Here is an 18,647-nt window from a genome sequence, read left to right as displayed (position 1 = left end):
TGTAAATGCCTGATTTATAAGTTTTCAGGACGATGAGGTTTTTAAAAAGCCAAGGTACAAGACACTAAGGATGGTGACTTATAACAAAATTGACCAAACTCTGATGTAGGGGAAGGGCAGAGCACCCCATAGTGTGCTATTTAAAAATCTAGAGAAAGTCACAATGTTAGAGAGAGAGAGGTTTTTTGAGAACAGTGACTAATTTATTGAAATAAAAAAGAGATGACATTAGTAGTTTCATGTAGTATATATACACCAACGTTAGTAAGAAAAAAGAATTGTGTGATGTAATTACTTGAACTTGTCCCCTTTAATATCTAGAGAATTCAAAATGTCAGCACAAGACTATTATAAATTTCAGTCCCAATTAATAAGGGGACTTATTTCTGATTTTGAAATCAGAAGTGCAGAATAAATCCAGCAGGCATTTCATAAAGATACAGGTGTTAAAATAACTACTATGATAGAGTTGTACAAAGACACTCACCCACGCATTCCATAGTTTCCTCTAAGGATGCAAATCCATCCGGGCATTCTCCAAAACAACGGCCTCTGTGTAAGTAAAAGCCAGCTTTGCATTTGGTGCAAAAGTCTCTGCTAAAGCAAGAGTCGCAGTTTTCTATTCTGCATCCTGAGATATATTTTAAAAGTTTTCAGTTAGAATAAGGCCAAACATGAAAACACAAGTTGTAAAGCAATGAAATAGCAAAAATAGAAGAATTTTAAAAAGGGATGCCGTCACCCTGAAATCCACCCAGTATTTTTTTAAAAAATTACCTTTAGCTACCACATTTGCCCCAGAATCCTCATGCTATCTTCTGTGATTTTAGAACTACATTTTCCTATTTTTAAAACATATATTTTTTCTCTTCCTGGTTGCTGTATTAAAAATACACCCAAACAACAGAAACTGACTCAATAGTGGAAACTGTGAAGTTGACTATGCACAAAGTGCTGCCAAACGCATAAAGAAGTTAAAATGTCTATTTTTTGTCTTGCCTTAGATTTTAAACAGTAGGTACAATAACATTTTTAAAAAGTGAAACTTTTGAGTTGACTATCCTCCTGTGTGGGGTAACATTGGGTTTAATAGAACTATATTTTGTTGTGGTTTCCTCCTCCTACCCCCCGCCTGTATTTAAACACATTTGTGGGGGAAGAGCGAGATATTTGGAGAAAGAGGAATCGATAATGTGCTAACATATATCATTGTTGCCTATCGTTGCACACAGGGTCCAAATAATTTCCATTAGTTGACCATGAATAGACTATTAGCAAAAAGGAAAGGAGTACTTGTGGCACCTTAGAGACTAACCAATTTATTTGAGCATAAGCTTTTGTGAGCTACAGCTCACTTCATTGGATGCTGCATCCGATGAAGTGAGCTGTAGTTCACGAAAGCTTATGCTCAAATAAATTGGTTAGTCTCTAAGGTGCCACAAGTACTCCTTTTCTTTTTGCGAATACAGACTAACACGGCTGTTACTCTGAAGACTATTAGCAGCCACTTGAGAATGTTTTCTTATGCTATTTTTGATTTCTAAACTCACATATGAATCCATATGCTATGGTACAGATACACAGTTCTTCCAGATTTTATTTGCAAATAGCATTTAGCACCCAGTATCCTGACTTTCTGCTTCTCTTTTTGTTAGAAATATACATGCCATACATCTCTTTTACAGCATATGTAAGTAGCTTCCATGCTGCATCTCAGGATTTTGATTTCCTTCCTCAGTTGTTGACTAGCTTTCTCTCCCCGTTTCTAAAATATATAGTCACAGTGCTAGCTGTGCTGAGGGTGCTGAAACTATTATAGACTGGTTGCTTTTACCGACTGCCCAGCTATAGTTACATATCAAGCTGATGCCTTTGTGTTACTTAGGTCTACATCGTTGCTGCTCATGTGTGTCCCAGAAGTAATATTCAAGGAGCAATCTGTTAAGGTCTTAAGAAATTGCTTCTCAACCTTCTGTTTACAAGACATCATATGACCCAGTTTATATATGGGTCACCCACTCTGTTTTAAATAGGAAAAAGGTAACTAAATCTAATTTTGCTGAGGGTATATAAGCTAAGATAAAGTATAGGCTCTCCCTTATCCCAAGGACTCTGGTCTGGTCCTATGCACAAAGTAGGATGCTGGCAGGGAAGAGGCTTCTGCTTCCCCAAAGCAACACATCTAGGGACCAATCCTCCTCGTCTTGTGCTTCCTAAACTTTCACTGGACCTCTAGGATATTAGCTTTCTGATACAGATATTAGAGCTATTACTAAAAAGATGATTAAGGGTGTTTATTACTTGAAAAAAGGTAAACACTCAGAAATCAGTAACCATGAAAACCTTTAAGATAGACATGTCAGACATTGAGTTAGTATATAAAACAGGAATATAACTTCCTGGTTTATAAATGAGCCATCACACATGAAAAGGGGAACAGGTGATTTAGAGAGAGAGAAATTTAGATATATACACACAGAGAGGTCTGAAAACTAGGGATACTTAAAAGGCTATTTTATGGAATAATTAAATAAAATAGTATTGCTCTTTCTGCAAGGTTTTGGTTAGCAGGCCACACACACACACACACACTATTGCCAGGGCAAAATGTCCAAAAGCTAACAGAAAAATCCATTGATAAAATAAGAGTCACACACATTATAAATCATGTATATTATTTGAAATATTTTACTCCTTTTTAAAATACATAAACTGCATCAATATATGCAAAGGAGCTAGTTGATCCAGTGTGCTTCTTCTGAAATAGCTATTTGTAAATTCCTCTAAGACCTATGCAAGTTTATAAATTCTTTAAATACAAGGACTTTAGTATTTATTCTTGAACCTTAGAGGGCCAAAAGTTACAATAGGGCCACTTAAATTGATGGCACGTTTTATCTTCTGCAGCAGCTAGGGAAACAGAAGGCATTTTACAGCAACTCTTATTGTGATGTTGGACTATAAGTTAAGCAGTTTGCACAGGAAAAGTAATTTGAACATTGGGACCCCTTTGTGATTGTTTGTAACCCATGTGCCTAATAGGGAGATATCTCTGAGAGACCCATTGGGAGGAGGTAGGAGTGAGTTGTGTCTGGGTCATTGTTGCTAGGCGTATTGGAATTGGGTGTGATAGTTTTGGGTCTGCTCCAATAGGTTCCCGGTTGCTGGGGTCAGACTCCATGAGGGCAAGCAGTCAGGGCAGCTACTTTGCAGAAGGCCACGTGCCCTGTGTGGGTTGGGAGAAGCTGAGCCTAGGAGCAGGAGCAGGCAGGCTGTTGTTCCTAACCCTAAAGCATTTTGCAGCAGGTCAGTGATATTGTTAACCCTCTAACAGGGAAGCATGGACAATGCTAATTATAGCAAGGGGAAATTGGGAGGGAAAAATAACTTTATTTTAATTGTATGCTTTGATTGATTTTAGCCAAACTCTTCTAGTTAAATTGTCTCAACTAGTCTGATTCACCAACTTTTCTTTAAATGTAGGAATAGGGAAAGTTTTGTATCTTCTTGTAACAGGGTTTTCTTTAAATCTATACACTTAACTGAGTGATTGGTTAATGAGTTAGTTGATTGGCTAGGAGGGATATCAGCGGAGGAAGAGTCTGTATGGATTCCATCTAAAGATTCCTACAAGCAAGTGGAGGGAAGATGTTTTAGACTCAGCAGACTCTATGGATTTGGTGATCAAAGACTCTAACTGAGACTTAGGTGAACAAAACCTAAGCTTTTGGGAACTCTCAGTGTCTTCTCACTGTATTTCTGTGGGGACTGAACTGTTCAGATTTTAATTTGTTTTCTTTATTTGTGTTTATATATAAACTGTAAAAGTAATGTTTGGGGATTATAAAATAGCCATGTCATGCTGTAAAAGTGTGATTATTAGTTGTTTCTTTTCCATAAGATTTTATAAAGTTATTTAATTAAATTCATTTCTTTAGTTCCTTTTGGGACTTGAATGTGGAGAGGTTCACCCTGTGCAATTCTTGCTGAAAATCCTTAGAGACTGTTCTCTGGGTCTCCAGCTACTTTCTGTGGGAGTTGGGTTAGTTTATTTAGGGCACTGGAGACAGGAAATGAAGTGAACTCTAGCCCATCCAAAGGTTACATATGCAGAGCTCAAAATTAGCTTACTGGGGTCTTCAACATACAATATGTAATAATACAGCTGCCATGTGGAAGCAATGGCTCTTCAGGCTCTACCTCCCTTTTACAGCTCTATCTATGTTAGGCTACGTCTACACTGTGAGCTAGGGGTGTGGTTCCCCTGTCTGTGTGCACATACTCATGCTAGCTTTCATAAAGCTGGCGTGTGTATAAATAGCAGTGTAGTTTCGGTAGCGTTGGTGGTGGTAGCGGAGGTAAGGCTGAGCCATAACAAGTACAAACCTGCTGGAAACCCCGGGGGTATGTACTTAGCCCAGCTAAGCCGTGCATCCACTGCCACTTCCCGGGCTACCCTGGCTGCACGGCTACTTATACTCAAACTAGCTAAATGAGAGCTAGCGTGAGTATGTGTACACGGGCAGAGGAATCACACCCATAACGCAGTGTAGACATAGCCTCATGGCTCCCATTACCGTAGTATCTCAGACGCTCAAAATCTTTTAATGTATTTATCCTCACAAACTCCTTGTGAAGTAAGGAAGTGCATCTCTCCATTGTACAGCTGGAACCCTGAGAGACTAAGTTATTTTCCCAAGGTCACACAGGGAATCTGTGGCAGAACAGGAAATTGAACATAGGTCTTCTGGATCCCAGGCTAATCCCCTAACCCATGACCATTCAGTCTTTCTATGTGCATAGTCTGCTGTTTGCATTAGTCCCAGGGGAGCCTCAAAATGACATTCAAATCCTCTGTTTAGATAAATGCCCAAAGGTTTGGGTGCTTACCCAAAATTTAGTTGCCAAAAAGGGGATAGTCAGCTGCCCTGCTGTATCATTTCTCTACTTTTATACCTGAATGGATATCCTAGGGGCCTAGCATCTGTGTATGGGGAGAAGGCTAGGAAGTGATACATGTTCTCACTGGCTATCAGCTTCCACCCATCAACCCTGATCCTGAGTTAGCTACTCCCTGCAGGAAATAGATTTCCACAGTCCTTACTTAGGCAAAACTCCTGTTAAAGTCAACCTAAATTGCTTCATGTCCACAGAATAAACTGAGATCCTTGGTTGGAAGATAACAGAAATATTTATTATTATAACTAATAATGGCAGGAATTTTGTCTGGGTTAAGGACTATGCCCTTAATACTTAATCTACAATGCACGTGGACTGCAAATTAAGAGCCTGACCCTGCAGAGCCTCTCCCAGGTTAACGAGCACTTTCAAGATGAGGCCATAAAGTGACTTGCTCTGATGACAGTCCTGCAACAGTTAATTGCAATGCACGTTTGTTATATTTAACATGCATTGCAAATATGTCATTAATTGCAATGCTTGAATCAAATGTCCAGTATGTTTAAATATTCATAAAAACATTTGCTTCTTGCCCACATACACAAGACAGTTTGAAAGGACATCAAGGTCTTTCCAAATAATTTAGTCCAATGATGAGGTGCAGAACAGAGCATGAAAAGAAAAATTAGCATCATGTGACCCTCCCTCACATCCAAGTGACGCAAATGTACACTTGAAATAATGCATTAACTATTACTTACAAAATGAGGAGGGAATAACATGTTTTGAAGTTGATTTCATTTCTAGATCTGGTGGTTCCTTCTGGCCTTAAACTTATGACTCATTTGTGTACTGTTGTTTTAAATGAAAAATCACTTGCTAAAAGCACCCTTTGATAAAAGTATTATATTCTTGCTAGATGAATTTTCACTTTGCCTGATTTTATGGAAACTCCCTTAAAACCTTCCCTGGTTTGGTTTAACAGAACATTTGCAAAGAGCATGTTTAAAAATTAAATTAATCATTCTATTCCATTTCAGTTTCTTGATCATAATTCAAAACTCCTATCTTATTTCCATCCTTTACTTTGCCTCTTTTGGCAGTTCAGAGTTTTTTGAGGGTGGTGTTTTTTTTGTTTGTTTGGTTGGTTTGGTTTGAGTTTTTGTTTTATTGTATTACCGCAAAGTCCCCAGTGTTATCATTCTATTATGGAGGCACTGGTAGCAGCTCCATAGTTAAGGTTTAATTGAGATTTCCACTTAGAGCGGCTCCAGTTCACTTTCTTTCTTTCTTTCTTTCTTTCTTTCTTTTTTTTTCTAATGAAGATGGCTGATTCTGATTACCAGACTCTTACCATGTAACCTAGTCCAGATTCAGTTTGAGGGGGGAAGGGGAGAATAATGAAAAAACATTTATGCACTATTTTAAGAGTTCTAATACCCAGATACTCAGCTGTATCACACTGCCACTCAGCACAGTACACTCCCATGAGTTTAGGATTGCTGGGGGGCAATCCTCACCATAATTTATAGTAGCCCCAAAAGGGCCATCAGCAGCCAAGGATCACTAGAGAGTAGTGCACGGTGACCATTCCTCATCCTTGATGCAGCCACAGCACACCCTCTACACAAGCTGGCTACTAGAGATCTTGAACCCAGGCCCACCAAGCATGAGCTTTATCCACTGCACTGTCTCATGATAAGGGAATTGCTGTTAATACCCAACCACCAGAAGCTATACCCACTGACTCAGTAGGGTCAAATGACTAACAGAAGACTGCTGATTGGACTCTAACTCATCTCCTTAGGTCAGAATTTTCTCCTTTTTCAAAAGGGAAGAAGCAGCAGAGGGGAAGACAAAATCATAATCAGGGAAGAGCCTGTATACAGAAACTTAAGATGGTCTAACTTTGTAGTATTGTCACAAGGGAGAAATTCAAAAACAGCTACATGATTTAGGAACCTACGTCTGGCTTTCAATGAGATTTATGCTCCAAGTGCCCAAGTCACTTTTGAAAATGGGACTACGGTGTTTTTGAAAATTTTATCCACAATGCTTTGCCTATCAAAATTCATCAATTTTTTCAAAGGTGATAGTGTTTCCTGACAAGTTTCATTCTGTTCCAAATAGGACTGCTTAAGGTCAAATTGATCATCTGCCATGAGAAATATCCTTAGATCCCAGTTATAAAATATTAGAGTTCAGTCTTAATAATCCCATTAACACTGACCTAAATTTTCAGTGCCAGTTTATTTGAAGGCCAGAAAATAAATCCAAGGGGAATAAAATTAATATTTATAGACAATTACATAAATGGGGCATTAAAAATTGTGGTGAACAAAGGCTGTACTAGCAAATCATGCTCAAATTACAGTGGCATTCAAGGGTAATAAACAGAGGAACCAAAGTGATATTAATAAATTTTTCTGATCTGTTTTGTCTTCTTGTCTCTAATAGTAAAATGCTAAGTCTGATTTTAAAAGACAACAAGCATTAAGGGACTGATATGTTTGTCATTTTTTAAGACTGAATCAAGAGTGGAGACATTCAAACTACAAATTCAGATCTTAAGTTAATTCCAGATCCCAGTGCATGGAGCCTGTGTTTTGGTGATCATTTTCTCTAACTTAATTCCTAGTGCTGATTATTTTTTCCAATTTGAGTAGGCCATGTGGAAATGAAGGGCTAAATGCCAAGCAGCTGCATTTCAACCAAGAGATTGCTTCCTGTTCCTGGGAAGCAAGTGATAAGTTTTGGAATTGAAGGGCTGGGAAGTACAGCTCAGAGGATTGTGGGATACTATGTGCAGACTCTCCAGATCAAAGTCTGGTGGCCTGTACTTGAGCTGTATCTAAAGTTCCCAGGTGTCTGGTTTTCGACTGGAACACCCGGTCAAAAAGGAACCCTGGCGGCTCCAGTCAGCACTGCTGACCAGGCTGTTAAAAGTCTGGTCGGTGGCGCAGCAGAGCTAAGGCAGACTCCCTGCCTGTCTTGGCTCTGTGCAGCTCCTGGAAGCAGCTGGGATGTCCGGCTACTAGGCACAGGAGTGTCCACAGGGGCACCACATGCTGCATCTGCCTCAAGTGGTGGCATCACAGTTCCCACTGGCCGGGAACCATAGCCAACGGGAGCTGTGGGGGTGGCGCCCGCAGGCGGGGGTGGCCACACTTCTGCCTAGGAGCCAGCGGGACATGCTAGCTGCTTCTGGGAGCCACCTGAGGTAAGTGCCACCTGGAGCCCGCACCCCTCACCCCCTCCCGCACCACAACCCCCTACTTCAGCTCTGTGCCCCCTCCCTCACCCAAACTCCTTCCCAGAGCCTGCACCCCACACCCCCTGGTACCAGCCCAGATCCCCCTCCTCCATCTCAAAACCCTCATCCCCAGCCCCACCCCAGATCCCACACCCCCCAGCAGGAGGCCTCATGCCCCCCAACTCTGAGCCCCCTCCCATACCCCAAACCCCTCATCCCCACCCCCGCAGAGCCCGCACCCCCAACTGGAGCCTGCTTCTGCACCTCAACCCCCACCCCAGCCCAGAGTCCCACACACACACATGCCCTCACTCCCTCTCTGAGCCCACACCCCTTCCCGGGCTCTGAACCCCCAAGCCAGAGCCCCCTCCTGTACCCCAAACCCCTCATTCCCAGCCCCACACCAGAGCCCTCACCCCCTCCCACACCCCAAACCCCTGCCCCAGCCTAGTGAAAGTGAGTGAGGGTGAGGGAGAGGGAGCAATGGAGTGATCAGGGGCGGGGCTTCAGAGAAGGGGCAGGGGTGGGGCCAGGGTGTTCGGTTTTCTGCAGTCAGAAAGTTGACAACCCTAGCTGTGTGCACGCTGCAAAATGCATGGGCTTTGACTTGTGTTACAGTGGAACACAAGCTCTGACCCACTGCCTATCATGGTCTGCAGACTCATGCCAGGAACCCCTCGGGACATGACTCAGACTAATATCTGTGTGGACAGAAGGTGTGTTTGGGTTAAACGTGAGCCAGAGCCTGGGCTTAGTGTTCTGTGTAGAAATACCCACAGTGAATGGCGGAAGGGTCACCAGATGCGAGAACAATCATTCCATGGTCAATTTACAGCTAGTTTGGTAATGCAAAATTAGCTGAATTGCGCTTACAAAAAACATGGAATAAGCAAAGGTCATGCTGGAATATGTTTAGAACTCACAGCGGAATCCAAAGTGCTCTACATAATACAGAGTACTTGAGAGACCTAAATTCCAAATGCTTTAATCTATATTTGCATTTAGGTTTAGAGAAAGAAAGGCCTGCAAATGTAGGTTTCTGTTCTAATAAGCACAGCATAATGAATTTTAAGATCCGAAAATACTCTTTCAATTCTAAAAAAGGCTACTTGTAAACAATCATACTGCCTCTACCTTTTTTCATGAAAAATCTAGCTTCTGGGGGACGGCTGTTGTTGTGTTGTTTTGGTTTTAAATGTACATAGTGTCATTGAATAGTCAATCCTACCCTCCCTTCATAACAAGGTTACTTTAAAGAAATGTGTGATAAGGCAAAAAAAACCAGCTGCTGGCCAATCACCACCAATGTTATTAAAAGCTATTCATAGCTAACATGGTATTAGCCCACAGCTGCATGTGGGAGACAGACAAAAGTAGGGAGAATTTGAGGCGGGGGAGAGAAGGGAGACAGGGAGGTGAAAGAGTGCATGTGTGAGGGGAGTTGCATGTGTGGAAGGGACAACATTGAGGACTGTTCGATGGAAGGCAAGGAGGAAAGAGAGTGGGGAGAAATCTACTGTATATGCAGCAGAAGGAGGGAGAGAGGCAAGAATAGCAAGTGGGAGACAAGGGGCAGGTCTACACTACAGCTTATGTCAATAAAATTTGTGTCACTCAGGGGTGTGAAAAAGACCCCCTCCCCCGAGTGATGCAAGATACAGCGACCTAAGCACTGTCCACATTGGCGCTATGTCAGCAGGAGACGCTCTCCCGCCTACATAGCTTCTGCCTTTTGTGGGGGTGGAGTAATTATGCCGATGGGACAGCTCTCTCCCATCAGCATAGAGTGTCTTTACCAGACATGCTACAGCAGCGCAGCTGCATCGGCGCAGTTGTACCGATGTTGTGCTTGTAATGTAGACTAGCCTAGACTGACAAGAAATTGGGAATGAAGGAGAAGCTGATGAGGGGGATGGAGAAGGATTAAGTAGTGTAGCTTTGGGAAGGGAGATAGGACAAGAAAAGGAGGAATGCTGTGAGCTTTGGCTGGTTTTGGAGAGAGAGGGAAATGAATGAAAAATAAACTGTGAAGAGCAAGGAGCAAAATGAGAACTAGAAAGTTTGATGACCAGAAAGGAGGTCGGAGGCTGAAGCCTCCCCCCCCCCCCCCCCAGCTTAACTTAAAACTTCAGGCAAAAAAATTTAAAAGCCGGGGGTCTATCTAAACTCCTAAGTAAAAATGGCCTAGGCACCTGCAGCTCATTCTTCAAGATACAAATGTAAATACCCTATGGGCCATAGATAGCGGCTGTACAGCAGTCTCTTATTGAAGAGTCTGCAAACCCAGTGGATACATCAGTGTCTGGGGGTTAAAAATGGACCTACTGCTTCACTGGGAGCCGCTTTAGAAGAATGAGAATTTTGCCATTGTTAGAATTCTTTAATAAACACTTAGTAATATAGCTCAATTATGTGAAAACATGGATTCATTATTAACAGGCATCTTTTAAATACTTGTCAAGCCACAAGAAGTATCTTTTCAGACATAAATTAGTATTTTACAAATATACAATTGTCTTCTTAAATCTAAATTGACTCCAGATTCAGGAATCTTAATTAAAATCATTGCCAGGATTTTTAGCTTCCAGACAGATCTATGGCAGCCCTCCTGAAATGATACAGAGTTAGGCCAATAAGTTACAAAATAAGAAGGATGTGTTGAAATGCTTATCATGCTTTTGTTGGGGGAGGGGGGGGGGGGAAATAAGGCGCCTGCAAAGTAGATTTTATCTAAACCTCAGATTCCTGGCAGTTAAATTTTATTTTCAAAATCCCAAATACTTTTTTAGACCACATACTAGACTAGCCTCTTTTCAGTTTTTAAATTAAAGCCATTTTTTTAATTAAAGGAAACAATAACAGAAGTACCTAAAACTACTTTTTACAAACTTAAAAAAAATTGATTTGATTTCAAGTTGACTGTTTCCTCCAACTGGTCACTGTATCTGCTGATGTCTTGCTATGAGTTGTAGTTGCTATATAGATTTCAGGAGAATTTAGTATAGCATTCCATAGGTTATCCTATATGAGCATTAGCCAAGAAACTTAGCTGTTTATTTGAAGTAAAGTTTAGATATTTTGTAACACAAGCTTGTACTGGGAGGCATTTCTTAATATAGTAAATTAACTAGATATATTTATTAAACACTTGTTTATTTTGTAATTGCTCATTAACGTCTACTCTGTGCTAAACATTATTTTTGTTTAAGGCAGATGGGACTCGTGATGATTATGACATTTCCTGCAATATCTTTGGGAAATCTTACTGTATTAAATGTATCTATCATTGTGGTCTAGGGATTGTACGTAATTCAATGTGGGGGGGAGGAGGGGAGGGTGGCGGTATGATGGGGTGTTCACCACACACCACCCCGAATGGGTTAAAGTGTCTCAGAAGGGGTAATTAACCTAGTGGGCTGCATCTGGGGAAGAGGTAGACTTGACTGACAAGCACTAATTGAAGATGGAGCCTATCTGGGTAGGAGTAGGCAGGGCTTGTGTAAAGCCAGAAGGTGAGAACAGAAGGGGGCTGCAGGGTTGAAATCTCTGGGCCTAGTGAGGAGAGGAGGAAACCCAGGGGGATGAAGCCCTGTGATTCAGATCCTTAGGAAAGGGTTTACCCCTGGTGGGGGTGGAGAAGAAAGCCTGCAGAAGGCAAAGTAGGAAGAAGCCCTGGTAAGAAGGGATTCAGACAGTGCAGACCTTGGCTGCAGATTGTACGGTCCCTGGGCTGGAACCCAGAGCAGAGGTTGGATCTGGCTTCCCCTATCAGTCACTGAGAAAGTGGTACAGTCTTGACTTGGAAGACTGTCTGGAATGGCACCCAGACAGCTGGTCTGGGGAGACTTTGTTACCCTAGAAGAAGAAAACTGTATAGTGACTTTGCTGGAGGGCCAGGCCATGAAGAGGAAGTACTGCTACACCTAGAGAGCAAGAGGGGCTGCTGCGTGAGTGAAGTAAGGAAGGGAGTGTCAGACAGGGCAGAGCTAATCTCCAGATGCAGCCACAAGGGGTGAGTAGACCCTATACAGGGAGAGTGAGCTCAGGTCCTCCAGGAACTAAGAACGGAGTGTGTGTGTGGGTGGGGGGAGTGATTCAAAAAATTCACTCGGGTTATAACCGCTCCAGAGAAGTACCATCACCTAGAGAGGTGTGCACATACCAGTTCAAACAGGATTCTCCAGAGACGACCAACAGACTAAGAAAGGACTTTTGGGTAAATAGCCTGACTTTAAACTGATTCAGGGCCTTCTTCCTGATCTGGCAAATGGACAGGACCTTCTGTTCAAGGGGGGAAATGTTTCCTGGTAGAGGCTGAAAGACCTTTGGCCTACTGAGGCCCATAAGACTGATGGAGGACCTCTGGTAAGCTTCTATCATGTATATAGGAACTATAAATCCATATATAAAATGTTTTCTTGGTAATGCTTTCACCTTAAGATTAAATGTGCCTGCTTATAAAGAGCTGCGTGGTAACTTATAACTGCTGGCAATTAAGCTGTTCTTAGCCTTCAAAGAGAAAATGAAGTGCAGATGGTGGCCTGTTCAGGCAGTCTGGCTTGCTGGGGATATTACCATGTAGGCCAGGATCTGTTCACCAGGGGAAAAACCCATCAGGAGGGAGAGAGAGATGCAGGTTTCCAACCAAGAGAGGTGATCGCTAAGGAACTGGGAGCCTACAGTGTGTCTTTGGTGAACCATGGAGATGAAATACAGGTGCAGTAGTCCTACGCTCTGACAATGATGACTTTGGGGATGTTGCGATTTGGCAACTTGGTGAGAAGGGACCTGACGTATGAGATGGAAAGAAGAGTTATGTAATGTCTGAATACCTAGTCAAAGGTGAAAAGAATAGTGAGTCACCACTCTCTTGTAAATTCCAAAAGCGGAATGGCAAAGGTCAGTTTAGGCACAGATTAAACTAAAAGATTCAAGAGGGGCTTGTCTTAGTCAGCTAAAGTAGAACCAATACACTGAGGTGATGGGCTTCATTTTATTCCCCAGTAGAAATAGTAGACTTTCCTGGGAGCTTATTTCCTTCTGAGATTCTTCTATTCAGAGGTTAGGGGGAAAACAAAACATTGTTCCTCTCCTGGGTATTTCCTTTTCTACAGCAAAGATTACACAGAACCATTCAGCTTTATGTCCTCAATATATTGTTCATTCATACCTCAAATATTCAAGAAAGAATTCATGTTAATTTAAAGTGAGATTAGTGGTCTTCCTCCCCCACCAGAAACTGTGTCCATTTCTGTACACAAACCATCCTTGAATTACATGACTCACCATGACCAGAAAAACTTTTTAAAATAGCCTTCCAAGTTCAAAATGCATAAATCAGTTGCATCTAGCAAAGAAAATTAGTCTTGAAATTCACAATTTCCATAATTTTGGAGCTGTTACATTTGGCTGTAGTATTTAGAGTGTTATGTTTGGCATTACTGATGCTTTTAAAACCATGTCAACATTTTCTATAAAAATATGCTCTATTGCTCCTCTAGCACAAATGGGCAAATGTTCCAATAATATATTAAACTGGTTTTGTGCCTCTAAAGACATTAATAGGACAGAAATAATTTTAACTAATATAAGTCAATCCCTGAAACTCCCACAAGGGATTTTAACCTAGCCAGCATTTTTGATATTTTAACTGAGAAAATACTGAGCCATAAAATCAAAAGGTGATAGACTCAGAAAGTACATCCTACATGAAGAAAAAAGAGTATAAAATTCTTCTTCTTCTTATATTTATCTTTCTTTGAATACCTCTAAAGAATACAATTGCTAGCTGTGTCTCTATGTATGTCACAGGGGATCACCAAACAAAGACAAAGCTGGGACATAAATATAAATCAGCTGGTGCCAGGGCTCCCTCCCCATTCTGAACTCTAGGGTACAGATGTGGGGACCCGCATGAAAGACCCCCTAAGCTTATTTCTACCAGCTTAGGGTAAAACTTCCCCAAGGCACAAACTCTTTGCCCTTGGAGGGTACGCTGCCACCACCAAGTGATTTAACAAAGCATCAGGGAAAGGACCATTTGGAGTTCTCATTCCCCCAAGCCCTTACACCCCCTTTCCTGGGGAGGCTTGAGAATAATATCCCAATTGGTTACAAAGTGATCACAGACCCAAACCCCTGGGTCTAAGGACCATAGAGAAATCAGTCAGGCTCTTAAAAGAAACAGAACTTTATTTGAAAGAAAAAAGGTAAAAGAAGCACCTCTGTAAAATTAGAAGGGAAGCTAATCTCGCAGGGCAATCAGATTTAAAACACAGAGGATTTCCCTCTGGGCAAAAACTTTAAAGTTACAAAAAGAAAACCAGGAATACACCTCCCTCTCAGCACAGAGAAAATCACAAGCCAAAACAGAAGTAAAACTAATGCATTTCCTTGCTAGTACTTACCAATTCTAATGGAGTTGGATTGCTTGCTTTCTTGATCTCTCTCCGGCAAGCACATAGAACAGACAGACAAAAGTCCTCCCCCCCCCCATTTGAAAGTATCTTGTCCCCTTATTGGTCCTTTTGGTCAGATGACAGCCAGGTTACCTGAGCTTCTTAACCATTTACAGGTAAAAGGATATTGTGCCTCTGGCCAGGAGGGATTTTATAGTACTGTATACAGGAAGGTTGTTACCCTTCCCTTTATATTTATGACAGCTGGTGATAATTTTCTTTAACATAATCTTTGCATAGAAATCACTTGAGAGGAACCAGAATTGGTCTTCAAATATAGTTCCATCATTAATCTCAAGGGGAAGATTTTTCAAAGGCACAAAAGGGAAGTTGGGTGCCCTGGGGTGCTGGAACTAGGGATGCTGTGGGTGCGGTAGCACCCACTGGCTTGAAGTGGTTTCCATCATATACAGGGTTTACAGTTTTGTTCCATGGCGCTCAGCACTCCCACTATAAAAATTGTTCCAACAGCACTGTGGGTGCCCAACTCTCAATGAATATCCAGGGAAGTCAGACACTCAATTTACATTTGTGCTTTTGAAGAATCTGCCCCATAATTCAGTATTAAGAACATTGCCACAACCAAAAATTACCTTGCGTACATCACGTAGTGAAAGGAAATTAAATTGATTTCTCAAGCCAAACTCTATGCACAAAGATTTTTTTTTCCTTGAAGAAGGTATTGAATGACAGACATATTAACCCTTACCTAACTCAAAGTCCTTGCTATTACATTACTGCTAGGAAACAAACTTACATGCCTCACAGTTATGTTGAAACATATTTCCCATAACAACATTGGAAATAGTTTTTGAACAACATGGACAAATTTTTAGTGCCCAGTTTAAATAAAAAAAGGTTTAAAGCGGACAGGTTGCTGAGTTCACAATTAAACTATGCAAATGAAGGCCAAAATCCCAATACACTTTACAAAAGGGATATGGAAGATATACACTGGGATCATTTAATGCTCCATTAGTCACATGGTAAATATTAAGCCTCGCTCAGCAACATTACATAACAGTTGGGAGCAGAAAGTGAAAAATAACATATCAAACTGAAACTGCACAGGGAATTTAGGAAAACAGGCAGAATTCATAACATGAGTTGGAATCTGGCCAAAGTTAATGCTTCTATTCTTGTGAAAAGTGCCACAGAATGACCTCATGTGGACCTTGGGTTTATGTCTCATCTCAAAGATAGCACCCACCTTCTACGAGCATGGTGGACCTCAACACCATACCGCTGCATCATTAGTTCAGTTCTAAGGGACGAGTGCCACATACTTAGTGACAATCCCATTTCAAGAAGCACAAAAGGTTTTTCTTAGTGGTTTGGTGACCTAATTCTGGTTAGACTGAAATCTGACAGAATCAAAAACACAAGGCAGTAGTGGGAACAATGTACACATTGACAGATCTTGATTGTATAACAGCCTGGCATAAGCATATGGAGAATCTACATGAATACCCATAACTAGCAGATAGTGGTGGAATTATTTGTACCCATCTATTTAAAATACACTGGTGTTTCCAAGCCCGAACATGCAAATCTGAATCTTGTTGCATATCAGTGGGCTGCAAAATCTCAAACAAAACAGTAACCAAATGTTAAAGCCTTTTTATTAAAAAAAAAATGGTACGTCTGTTTTATTAATGTAGCAACACTCACATGTTGTGACAAGTCTGGAGTGAGGGTTCGGTCACCTGAAGTTTGTGTGGGAACAAATAGCAGGGAGGAGAAAAAGGACATTCTATCTTTAAAAAGAGGTGGGTGAGAGTACTCGGGGAAATATAGACCAGTTATCCTAACTTTGAGATCTGGAAAGATAGTGGAACAAATTATTAAACAAAACATTTGTAAGCACCTAAAGGATAATAGGGTTTAAGTAATAGCTAACGTGGATTTGTCAAGAACAAGTCATACCAAACCAACCTGATTTTCTTCCTTGACAAGGTTACTGGTCTAGTGGATGGGGGGGAGGCTGAAGATGTGATATATCTTGATTTTTAGTACAGTTTTTGGCACAGTCCCACATCAACAGTCTCATAAGCAAACTTGGGAAATGTGAATGAGATGAAATTACTATAAGATGAATGTACAACTGATTGAAAGACTATACTCAAAGTAGTTGTCAGTGGTTTTCTATCAGTCTGGGGGAGTATCTAATAGGGTACTGTTCAGGTCAGTCCTGGGCCCAGTACAATATTTTCATTCCTTGACTTGGATAATGGAGTAGAGAGTATGCTTATAAAATTTGCCGATAAAACCAAGCTGGGAGGGGTTGCTAGCAATTTGTGGGACAGAATTAAAATTCAAAATGACCTTGGCAAATGAGAGAATTGGTCTGAAATCAACAAGATGAAAACTTCAGTAAAGACAAGTGCAAAGTACTACACTTAGGAAGAAAAAACTAAATGCACAAATACATAATGGGGGGATAACTGGGTAGGCAGTAGCAATGCTGAAAAGGATCTGGGTTTTATAGTGGACCACAAACAGAATATGAGTCAACAACATGATCCAGCTGCAAAAAGCCTAGTATCATTCTAGGATGTATTAAAAGCAGTGTTGTATGTAAGATGTCAGAGTTAATTGTCCTGCTCTGCTTGGCACTGATAGCGCCTCTGCTGGAGTACTGTGACCAGTTCTATATGCCACATTTTAAGAAAGATATGAACAAACTGGAGAGAGTCCAGAGGAAAACAACAAAAATGAGGAAAGGTTTTAAAAAAACTGACTTCTGAGGAAAGTAACTGTAAAAAATTGGACATGTTAAGTCTAGAGAAAGGAAGACTGTGGGAGGACCTGATAACTGTATTCAAATATTTTAAGGGCTGTTAGAAAAAGGATGGGGATCAATTGTTCTTTATGTCCAGTGAAGGTAGGATAAAAAGTAATCAGCTTAATCTGCAGCAAGGGAGACTTATGTTAGATATTAGGAAAAAACTAACTATAAGAGTTAGGCTTATGACAGGACTCCAAAGGAGGTTGAGGAGTCCCCATCATTGGAGGTTTAAGAATAGGTTAGACAAACACCTGTCAAGGATGATCTAGGTACACTTGGTCTTGCCTCAGCTCAGAGCTCTGGATGACATGACCTCTCAAGGTCCCTTCGAGTCTATGATATCTGTTTTGTCCACCAGTATACGTGTACATATCCTAGGCTAGAAAGTACATGAGACATTACTAAATTAATTCTTAGTCCTTTTTAATTTAATGTATTAAGAAGTTGCTCATTAAAATGAGAAATGTTTAGATCCACATTACCTCATTCTCTGTGCATCCCCCAACTAAGGGAACAAAAAGGTAATAATTCTCTGGGCAACAGTGCACTGATTGTGCTGAATGGTGTACATCCTGGAATGAGTTAACTGAGGATTCCTTTAGGAAAGAATGTTTATGATGATCTTGAGACATCTGTGAAAATATCATTGTTATATTTTGCAATACATCATAAAAATGGGGTCACCCATGAATGAACTATTGTCTATCAATAAAACAGTCATAAAGATAGAACAAAAACTTACTTGAACATCTGTTCATATCTGGTGCTCTGAGTCCATAGTACCCTGATGGGCAGGAATGCAAGCATTCTCCATATTGCCTCATTCCTTCTCGTCGAAGAAAGAAAAACAATTTATGCTGGCATCTGATGCACCCATTATCCTTTGAGCAAGACAAACATCCTTTGCAAATTGGATTTGGTCCATAGCTAGCTGCAAAATAAAACAATAAATTTTAATAGTTTTGGAAATGGTTTTCCTGGAACACAAAAATGTTGTTTATCTACTGCATCAATACAAATAGTTTGGGAAGGAAAAAACCTACAATAGGGTGTGCAGATTTTAACACATCTGCAGTGGAAAAGGAAGTATCTGTCTAACTTATACTTACTAGAAATGCAATCTTTTTTTTTTTTTTACATTAGTGTGTGATGCTATTTGATAAACTTACACACCAGATTAATTAAATGCATGATTTTACATGCAACTAGAGCCCAAGAGAAATCAGATTAGTCACAGTAGCACAAGTAA

General features: G+C 40.8%; 1 protein-coding gene across 1 annotated transcript in view; it reads right to left on the bottom strand.

Moving 5' to 3' along the window:
* The window catches only part of RSPO2 (R-spondin 2), a 102,177-nt gene extending 83,856 nt beyond the window's left edge, over positions 1-18,321 (bottom strand). Inside the window, exons 1-2 of the mRNA XM_073329352.2 lie at positions 18,141-18,321; positions 488-631 (exon numbers count right to left, since the gene is read on the bottom strand). Of these exons, the coding sequence (XP_073185453.1) occupies positions 488-631; positions 18,141-18,222 (226 nt within the window). The 5' untranslated portion in view covers positions 18,223-18,321. The remainder of the gene's footprint in view (positions 1-487; positions 632-18,140) is intronic.
* Positions 18,322-18,647: the final 326 nt, after the last annotated feature.

Source organism: Lepidochelys kempii, chromosome 2 (genome assembly GCF_965140285.1).
Source record: "Lepidochelys kempii isolate rLepKem1 chromosome 2, rLepKem1.hap1, whole genome shotgun sequence".
Lineage (NCBI taxonomy): Eukaryota > Metazoa > Chordata > Testudines > Cheloniidae > Lepidochelys > Lepidochelys kempii.
This window is presented reverse-complemented; position numbering and strand designations above follow the sequence as displayed.